Source organism: Mustela nivalis (assembly GCF_964662115.1).
Source record: "Mustela nivalis genome assembly, chromosome: 8".
NCBI classification, from domain to species: Eukaryota; Metazoa; Chordata; class Mammalia; order Carnivora; family Mustelidae; genus Mustela; species Mustela nivalis.
The window spans coordinates 34257729-34268057 of record NC_139027.1 but is presented as its reverse complement, the minus strand read 5'-3'; the positions used below and the strand labels follow the sequence as shown (position 1 = coordinate 34268057).

General features: G+C 50.4%; 1 protein-coding gene across 2 annotated transcripts; it reads right to left on the bottom strand.

Moving 5' to 3' along the window:
- Positions 1-4316: 4316 nt before the first annotated feature.
- NEURL3 (neuralized E3 ubiquitin protein ligase 3) lies at positions 4317-10238 on the bottom strand. 2 transcript variants are annotated; one of them, XM_082743321.1, is made up of 4 exons: positions 10157-10238; positions 6834-7319; positions 5772-5840; positions 4317-5131 (listed from the first exon to the last, which is right to left on the bottom strand). In XM_082743321.1, exons 1-4 carry the CDS (start codon positions 10182-10184, stop codon positions 4965-4967), a joined length of 750 nt encoding a protein of 249 aa, XP_082599447.1. In that variant the 5' UTR covers positions 10185-10238; the 3' UTR covers positions 4317-4964. The 2 variants fall into 2 exon arrangements, with proteins under 2 accessions (XP_082599447.1, XP_082599448.1); XM_082743322.1 differs by having other exon boundaries at positions 4317-5064.
- Positions 10239-10329: the final 91 nt, after the last annotated feature.

Genomic DNA, 10329 nt, shown 5'->3' with positions numbered 1-10329 from the left:
CACTGTGAGGTGGGAGGTGGTGTAGCCCACGATGAAAGTATTTTTGGGCAGAAGGCCATCCTGGAACAACTGCCCGATGGTGGAGTAGATCTTCTTGGCTAAGTTGGCTGATGCATCCATGATGATGAAGATACGTTTACCAGATTGACGGAAGACATTACCCTGGTACAGCTCTTCCCTAGGCTGCGCCACACCCCCGACCTTCCTTAACCATTGGGGATGCCTACGACCCGCTGAGCAAACCGGCTGAACGCAAGGTGTGGGTGGAGCCTCAGAAGACCCTCCCCTGGGGGCAGGACAAGCCCTTAAATTTAGAAAATTTTGGTCTATTTTTTTCTTCCCTTTTCTCTGTTCTCCTTCCAGTATTTCTATTATGTGTATGATGGAGCACTTAGTGGTACCTCACAGGTCTTTTAAGGTCTTTAAGGCTTTGTTCATTTTTGCCATCTTTTTCCTTTTTTCAGACTGGATAATCTAACTTATCTTCAAGTTCATTGCTCCTTTCTCATGCAGCTCAAATCTCCTGTTGAACCCCTCTACTGAATTTTTTTTTCAAGTATCATGCTTTTTAACGCCAGAATTTCTATTTAGTTGCTTTTATGATTTCTGTTTCTACTGATATTCTCTATTTGGTGAGACTGATAACATGTTGTCCTTTAATTCTTTAGATATGGTTTCCTTTAATACTTTGAACATATTTATAATAGCTGACTTAGGGGCATCAGCGTGTAATGGTCAGTTGAGAGTGCAACTCTTGGGGTCGGATCTGGTAGTGATCTCAAGGTCATGGGATCAAGCCCTGCCTTAAGCTCAGTGCTCAGTGCAGAGTCTGGTTGAGTTAGTCTCTTCCTCTGCTCCTCTCACCCATGTATTCACTCCCTCTCTCAAACAAATAAACAAATCTAAAAAAAAAAAAATAAAGGCTCTGTCTAATACAGATGGCCATCAGACACATGACCAGTTGCCAAACATCACTCATCATTAGGAGAAATGCAAATCAAAACTACAATGAGCTATCACTTTACACCTGTCAGAATGGCTAAAATCAAAAACACACACAAAAAAACGAGTGTTGGGGTGGATGTGGAGAAAAGGAACTCTTGTGTACTGTTACAGGGAATGCAGTGCATTTCTGGTGTGGCCACTGTGGAAAGTTTGAAGTTTCCTCAAAAAATTAAAAATAGAACTATGCTATGATCCAGTAATCACACCACTGGATATTTACCCACAGAATACAAAATACTTAATTCAAGAGAATACATGCATCCATATGTTTATTGCAGCAATATTTACAATAGCCTAATTATGGAAGCAGCCCAGTGTCCATAGACAGATGAATGGATAAAGACGTGGTATATATACACAGTGGAGTATTATTCAGCCATAAAAAAAGAATGAAATCTTGCCATTTGCAACAACATGGGTAGAGCTGGAGAGTATAATGCTAAGCAAAATAAGTCAGAGAAAGCAAATACCATGTGATTTCACTCATGTGAAATTTAATAAACAAAATAAAGGAAAAAGAGAGAGACAAAGCAAGAAACAGAGTCTCAACTATAGAGAACAAACTGGTTATGGAGTGGGGGGTATGGGTGAAATAGGTGAATGGAATGAAGAGTACCCTTATCGTGATGAGCACGAAGTCACGTAGAGAGCTGGTGAATCACTATATTGTATACCTGAAACTAAATATAATACTGTATGTGAACTATACTGGAAATAAAACAAAAAATTGGGGTGCCTAGGTGGCTCAGTCAGCTAAGCGTCCAACTTCGCCTTGGGTCATGATCTCAGGGTCCTGGGACTGAGTCCTTCATCAGCAGGGAGTCTGCCTCTCCCTCTGCCCCTCCTCATGACTCATATGCACATGCACTCTCAAAAACACATTTTTAAAAAAAATTTTTAAAATAAAATAAAAAACTAAAAAAAAAAGAAATTAATTAAAATTTAAAAAAGTCTAGTAAGTTTGACATCTAGCCTTCCTCAAGGGCAGTTTCTAGAGACTGAAATGAGTCTTATTTATATATATATATATATATATATATATTTTTTTTTTTTTTTTCTCTTTGAAAACCAGATCCAGTAGGTAACATAATATGGCAACTCTGAATACAGACACCACTAGCACCACCAGCACCAGCACCCCTGCCGGGCTTTACTACTACTGTTATCTGTATATTTGTTTATTCAGTGATTTTCCCAGACTAATTCCGTGAGGTCTATATTTCCGGTAGTGTGCAGCCACTGATGTCCCCACTGGGTTAGCTTAATGGTCAGATAATGATTACAGAGATTTACTTAAGTGCTTTGAGCTAGAAAATCTTCCACTTCTTGCCTGGGAGCTCTGGGATTGAGGCATGCCTTCAATGCTCAAGTATTTACAGCTTAGTCTTAGTCTTTACTTCCTGCTTGTACAGGACCTCAAGGTCAGCCAGAAGTGAGAGATTGGGGCTCATCAGGCCTTTCCAGACCATGCTGTCTTATTCTTTGAGATCCCCAGAAATACACCAGAGCTTTTCAAATTCCCCTAGGTACATCCAATTTCTCAGATCTCCTTTTTAAATTTTTGGCTGGGTTCATGTTTGCCCCTCAACTGGTATTGCAGTCTTTGGCAGCTGTGAGGTTAAGCAGTCGAAGCTGATTACATTTAACAAATGCCCTGGAAATAGGGGTTTTCCTGAGCAGAGAGCTTCAACTTGGATTAAATAATAACACTCTGTAGATCAGGCTTTTCCAATGAACTGTCACATAGGTCAAACAGTGATGATGTTTGGGTAACGGAACTTTCTGCATTACTCCCAACCCAATCTGTCCCCTCGAGCAGCTGCTAAGGTTGCTGGTTTTCAAGGCCACTGTGGAGATGGGGCTAGAGGGGGGCAATAGGCCAAGTTAAAGCCCCACAGACCCCATGGTTCTTAGCAAAGTTGAGTGGTTTCTCTTGGATAAACCCCTCGTTAGATTGTTGTAATCTAGGGTTATGGAAAAGTTGATTTTATAATCTTGCCGATATTTTTGTTGCTTTCATGGAAGAATGGATTTACAGGACCACTTACTCCACCATTCCAGAAGTTCCCGACTCTCGTTAGAGATAATTTCTAAGAGCAAGCTTGCCCGGGCTTTTACTAACAAGAAGGTGTTCCCTGGAAAAAGGATGACAGCACTGCCCTTGTCCTAGAGGCATCTGGATTTAAAAACAAGAAGACACAGTGGGCGCCTGCGTGGTTCAGTCATTAAGCATCTGCCTTCAGCTCAGGTCATGGTGCCAGGGTTCTGGGATCAAGCCCCACATCCAGCTCCCTGCTCAGCGAGAAGCTTGCCTCTGCCTCTGCCTCTCCCACTCCCCCTGCTTGTGTTCCCTCTCTCACTGTGTCTCTTTCTGTCAAATAAATAAGTAAAATCTTTAAAAAAAAAAAAAGACACAGGGTGAAAAAGGGATTCATAGAAGTCGTTCCAAGATGCTGGGGATGACAGGGGGCCTTTGGTAAAAGTCAGTGGGCTGTCAGGACTCACACCCTATCAGATCCCTGATACCTAAGCCCATCGATCTCTTGGCTGCTTACCCTTAGGAGATGCCTTTTTCAGGGGAAGGGAGATGCCGTATTTTGAGTACTTCATCTAAGCTACAAGTTTCATACTTAAGATTCTCACACTTACCAGCATAGAAAATGATCTTATTTCCATTTTACAGATGAAGAAACTGAGGTTCACAGGAGTCAAGTCACAGGACCAAGGCTAGACCATTCATGAGTGGTGGAGAGGCAATCCCACTCCAGAGTGTAAGCTATTCCACTGTCCCCAAACCCACTGTCCTGATCCACTGGTTGGCAATGGTGTGGGTAGGGAGGCAATCCACGAACGTGCCCAGGATCACAATTTTGAGCACAATAGGCTGGAACCGCCCTCCTCTTCCAGGAGATACCTTCTCACTAGCCCCAGATGGAGGAACAGCAGCAAAGTAATAGGTATGGTTTGTTCCAACCCAAGCACCTGCTGTGGGGTAGGGGTGGGGCTCATGGGTCAACTCCTCCCTTCCTTTGGGAGCCAGAGCCTCCTGGCAGTCCGCTCAGATTAAGGGTGGCAAGGGCAAAGCCTGGCTGTGACTTCAGGGCTGGGAGCACAGAGCTGTCCCCTTCTTGTGCTCAACAGAATAAAGTCCACAGGCCTGAGTGACCGAGCCCTACCCCGTCCACTGCAAGCCTAGGGTGTGTCTCCAGAGGACAGAGGGTATGTTCCCAAACAGCCTAGCATCCCCACAGCCCACGGCTCCATCCATACCCTGCCCCAACTGCAGCAAAGGGGACGTACTCATTACAAAATCATTCACGAGACAAACTTTATTTGGACCCCTCCAAAACTGGCAAGGAAATAAGCGCCGTCACAACATCATAGTCCTGTGTGCACAAACGTCTTCAGACATGCTGTCCGCTGGGACTTCACCACCACCCTGCGAGGCGGGCAGGGTGGCTAACTGCCGATCTGCTTTATGGACGGCTTAAATCAGGGGTGACTCAGCTTCTACACAGGCGTGTAAACATGCCATCCAGAAGCTTCCCCGCATCTCTCCCGGCTTCTTGATACCCCGGGATGGGCTGCGCTTCTCCCAGATCCATGCCCATAGCAGAGGTTCCTCCACTCTAAAACCAGGGATCAGGCTGCCCCATCTCTGAACAAGGGCCCTTCTCCTTGACGTGACCTATGGGGACCAGGACTGCTAGGTCTACCGTGGCTGCACCTGGTGGTCAGGCAAAAGCCTCGGCAAGCCCTGGGCACCAATGAACTTGGCTAAGCAGAGGGCCCAGTGCTGAAGCACCAGGGAGACAGTTCTGTTGAGGGCAGGAAAAGGGTCTGGCCCCAATGACCTTTTAGGGAGAGGGAAAGCGCCATGGCCTTCCTGCTGCCCTCTTCATGCCAGGCCTGCTGCTGGCCAGCTTTTCTGACGCCTCCAGAATGTGGGTGGGGGGACCTCATGCGGGGGCCACGGCCTTGATCTCCCAACGACACACAGGACACTTAGCTGAGTCCCTGAGGACCCGACCGGCGCAGGAGCTGCAGAAGTATGCATGACTGCAGGGAAGAAGGCAGGTGTCAGCAGCACGGTCGAAGCAGATGATGCACTCCAGTTCTGCTGTGGCTGGGAAAGGGCACAACACAGCTGGGACACATGGGGGCAAAGGGTGGCCCCCCCCTTACGCTACAACTACAGGGTGGAGAACCATACAGTCCTACTGGGACAAATACTAACCTCACGAAAAATGCTTACAACATAATCAGATGGAAAAAAAGAAAAAATTGGGATGAAAACCATCATGTACATACATATGTATACCATAAGATTCCAACTTAGTAAAAAAGGAAAACAGAGCACAATTCCCCCACAGATATAGGACTACAAAACAGTAGGCACAAATCCACCTAAGAGGTAATGGGTGATTTTTTAAATTTCCATATTTATTCTTGAATATTTATTTTATTTCTGCTTGACCAATCTTTTATTATGAACATGGACTGCTTTTTAAAGCTGGGACAAAAGAACATTATTTGTGCATGAATGTGCTCTTGTAACTTATAAAGTTAGCCAATGTTCTAGAAGGCAGAGCTGTTAAATTGTTTTTAGGTTTCCCGTAGGCAGCGGCCAAATCTTTTGGCCTAAAGCCCATGGGAGACTTCGTGGACCTGGAAAGACTTTCGTGAGCCCCCAGAGCTGGGGCCTCCCCTGGTGCCTCTGGTGCTGGAGTCCCTGGGAGTCCCTGGGGCTGGGGGGAGCCACTCACCCTGAGGCTGCAGAGTCTCATCGCTGAAGGCCCGTGGCATGGTGGAGAGGATGACGCTGGCTGTGGTATCTGAGGCAGAGAGGGAGACTCAGGGCCCAGGGAAAGCAAAGCCAGGGTGCTCCCACCCCACCCCCACCAGCCCCTGGGGTAGTTCCATGGGCTGCAGTGCTGGAGCTCCCAGCTGATCTTAGGGTCCCAGCCATGCCTTCCCAGTTTAACCCAGCACAGAGTTTATGAGGCTGTAGATTCTTTTTCCTAAACCACCCCACCTAACCCCTCCTTTAGACATCTGCTCTTTGCCCTACTGTTGCTGCCTGACTGGAGACCCTCAGCGCTATCGACCTTCCTAAACACAGATGTGCATTAAAATCCCCCCAAAGGCAGGAAAACAGGTGCTTGGACCCACCTGGGTCCAAACAGGTGGTAGGACCCACCAGACCTACCAAAACAGGTGTTTCAGGGGTGAGGATTCAGCAGGTGTGACAAACGATTTTAAAATGGGGGTGGGGGGGGCGGGGCAGAATGGTCTGCTTGTGTAGACCCCTGGAGGACCGGCACAGGAATGCCAATATTTCTTTTTATGGTTGTTTCTTGTATCCACTGTCCCTGAAATCCACTCTCCTTCCAGATGGCTGGAGGTATGGTTCTTGTTTTTCCACTCATGGATGGAACGGCTGACTTTACCCCCATGAGCAGTCTTCCTGTGTGCTTCTAACCCTCATACCTTTGCTCTCCACACTTGACTCTTGCAAACTCCTACTTAGACAGCAAAACCCAGTCTCCAAATCTCCCTTTGGGAAACAGCCCTTTAACAGATGTTTGCAGTACTAGTCAAGATCTTAGCATTCTCTAGGGACAAGGTTGCCCTCCCTTTGACTGGGTCTTGTCCATCTGGCATCCCTAGCACCCATCTTCATATCTGACCCTGGGCAAGAGCTGATGTGAAAACTGTACATAAAGAAATGAATGGATTTCCCCACGGCTGTGGGTGGGGGCGCGGTGTCACTTGAGCCTCCACCTCCCACCCAGGGGTGGTGCCCGGGTTCCCGCAGGTTGCCTCACCCAGCAGCTCGATGGCCTTGGTGGTCCCGTACACGTCCATCACCGCCCAGAGTGGGGCGTCCAGGGGCACGCCCTTGCGCAGCAGGAGCCTGGGCCCCGCGTTGACCCTGGCGTAGAGCCGGCCTCGGCAGTTCACCCAGAAGTGGATCACGTCCCCCAGCAGCGCGCTGCCCTCGGGCAGCATGGCAGCCCACGTCGGGCTCTGCTGCTCCAGGTCTGGGCACACAAAGGGCGGCAGGCTGGGCGCAGACACCTGTGCGGGGTCCAGGCGCGTGAAGCCCACCCGGAGCCCGCCGTACCAGCGGGTTTCGTGCCACAACACGCGCAGAGCCACCGGCTCGCCGGGCGGCACCGGTCGCTGGCTGAACACGATGCCGTCGTGGAACGTGGCGCACCTCTGCGCCGTGCACCGCCGGGCGTCCAGATGCACCTGCACGCCCTTAGCCTTGGCGTGGAAGCGGAGCGTCTCTCGCGGCGCCTTGGCGTCTGTGGGGGTGGGGGTGGGGGTGGGGGTGGGGGCGGGGGCGTCAGTGCGGTCGCGACCTGGACCCACCCGCTCCCCAGAGTCATCTCCACATACCCCCCATCTCCCTGGGGCACCCCTCCTCCCCCAGACCTGATTAAACCCTGGTGAGGAACGCACTTTGCGTGCCCAGGATCTGAGTTCCACCATGAACTTCCCCAAGCCTCAGGGCCCCTCGCGGAGGGATAGGGTCAAAATTAAAGGAACTCCTGCCTGTGCCGGCTCTCAACACCTGCTAATGGTTATTGGCATTAAACAGAAAGAGCAGGTTTTAGAACCGTAGATATAATATGATCCAGATTTTCTTTGACACATGTTTATATATTTATATATTCTATCTGTATCTAGAAGCAACCTGAAAGGAGATGGAGCTGCTAATTGTGGTGACCTCTGGTGGATGGGTCCTGGTGTTTGTGCTGTCTTCCTCTCTGACTTTATCATTGTCCCACAGAGAACCTGTACCATTTGTGAAGGCCATGGCCACAAGTAAGGGTGACTTCCCTTTGTAGTAGGAGAAAGGGGCCCAACGGCCCCCACAGAGTGAGGCGGGGAGAAGGGACACAGGCTGGAGAAGGAGCCCCAGGTCTGCCCCCTCAGAATCCTGGGCTGGGCCAGCTAAGACCCAAGGCTGGACTTTAAAATCAGGAGATGGGACACCTGGGTGGCTCAGTGGGTTAAAGCCTCTGCCTTTGGCTCATGTCATCATCTCAGGGTCCTGGGATCGAGCCTTGCATTGGGCTCTCTGCTCAGCGGCAAGCCTACTTCCTCCTCTCTCCCTCTCTGCCTACTTGTGATCTCTGTCTGTCAAATAAATAAATGAAAAAAAAATTTTTAAAGATTTTATTTATTTGACAGACAGAAATCACAAGTAGGCAGAGGCAGGCAGAGAGAGAGGAAGGGAAGCAGGCTCCCCGCTGAGCAGAGAGCCCGATGCAGGGCTCTATCCCAGGACCCCGGGATCATGACCCGAGCTGAAGGCAGAGGCCCTAACCCACTGAGCCACCCAGGCGCCCCTAAATAAATAAAATCTTTAAAAAAATCAAATCAAATCAGGGGACTTCCCAACTTAACTCCCCTCAGCAGCCAAGAGAGGAAGTTCCCTACTGAATAGCCCTTCCCCTCCAGCCCCAAGCCTGAGCCTGGAGGAAGCTAGTGAGCTTCCTGCCGCACAGCCATGGGCTTCATCTCTCTCCCCTCCACTCTTTCCTCCTGTCCTGCCCTTTCTGGGTTGGAAGATGGAAGCTGAAAACAGAAGAGAATTTAATCAGAACTTGAGCCAGACCCCAATCCAAAAAAGCAAGGCCCTCCCCTCCCAGATCTCATCAGTTTCCCCAGCCACCTTTCTCTGACCACTTACAAACCTGTAAGATTCTAGCAGGTCACAAGGAGGGGAGGCTAAATCTGGTCAGGTACAAGGGATCCCCTTGAGGTCATAAGGAATCTGTCCCTGATGGATACAGGCCAAAGGCAAGCCTACCACGGTTCTCTAGCCCACGGCTTTAGAGATAAGCACTCACTCTGGCCTTGGGAACATCTGAACCCTGTTATCCAAGTTCACCCCTCCCTCCCCCAAGCCCCCAGCATGACTGTCACCCCCTTCTGGTATACCCTTGTGTCTCCCTTCCTTTCTGATAGTCTGCCCAAGTGCCTTTTCCCGGAGGCTATGCACAAGAAAAGGGGAGTCCCCAAGTAGGCACAGACGGTGACCAGGAGCCAGAGTCGAGGGCCCTGACATCAGATAGACTGTCTTTGGGCCCACTGCAGAGCCACTGAAGCATGCAGGAGGCTCTGTGGAGGGAGCCATGTCTGATGTCTGATTCTAGTCCCAGCTCTGTTGCTTGCCTACGCAGGTCACTGCCCCTCCGGGTAGAGATCTCCTTATCCACCAGTGAATTGATATGTAGGGCCAGCCACGTCCCGGGTCTCCAGGTACCTTGCCTGGAGATCCTGAACATGAGGAGTTAACGGCCCACTTGGGCAGGCATTGTGACTTTTGGAAATCCCCCCCATGCCCCCCCCCACTCAAAGAGAATCTTTGGAGTAAGTCTTTTGGAATCAGAAGTGATGAGGATCCGCCCTCTGCTCAGCGAGGACCTCCCTGGATCTTCATCATCTCCATCACCACCCCTCCAGCCATCAAGCCTCTTGGGTGCCAGGCACCTCTGAACCCTTACAGCATCCTTCACTCTTCCCACAACCTGCAGGGAGGCATGCAGAGGGAACTGAGCTGGGGCGCTTCTGCACCACTCCGCAGCCAGCAGCAGAGGATCCCGGGCCCAGCTCCAGCCCCTGCACTCCCAGGCTGTCTCCTTCTTGGCACCACTGTGACCTGAAATCCACAGCTGCCACAGAAGCAGCCAGCAGCAACCATGGGTTGGTCCCCACCCTCCACATCACATCCCTCCCCACCTCCCCAGCTCTGGGGGCTACCTGCTGCTGGGGTGTGAGCCTCTGGGGCCCCCCAGGAGCTACGAGCTGAGGCTCCAGGCTCTCTGCCTGGGAAGGAGCAGGGTTCTGAGATGCAGTCCGGACCTCTGGTGATAAAAGCCCAGGGTCTCCACCTCCTGCCCTGAGCGCTGAGGGCACGTTGTGGTTTGAGGTGAGGCTCTCAGAGACTTACAGTGCTGGTAACCTTTTGGTTATGCCTCTGGCAGCCCCATAAGCTGGCAGGGCTTGCATGGGCCCTGGCCTGCAGCTGAAGAAACTGAGGCCTCAGGGAAAAGTGAGTCACCCAAGGTTCCACAGCTTCCCCTCTCCTTGATTCCCTGGTCTAGGGACCAAGCTTAGGGCTCCCACTTACCAGCCTGGGAGCAGAGCTGGGCCCCCATCAGCCTGAGGTCCTCGGGTACAGGTCCCTGGGTCTGGAAGGAATTGTCTGGAGAAGGCCCGTGGACAGGTTTCCAAAGATTCAGTGGGTCTCCTTGTTATGGGCCAGGATCATGTTACAAGGTTGATGATTAATTAGAGGTTGCT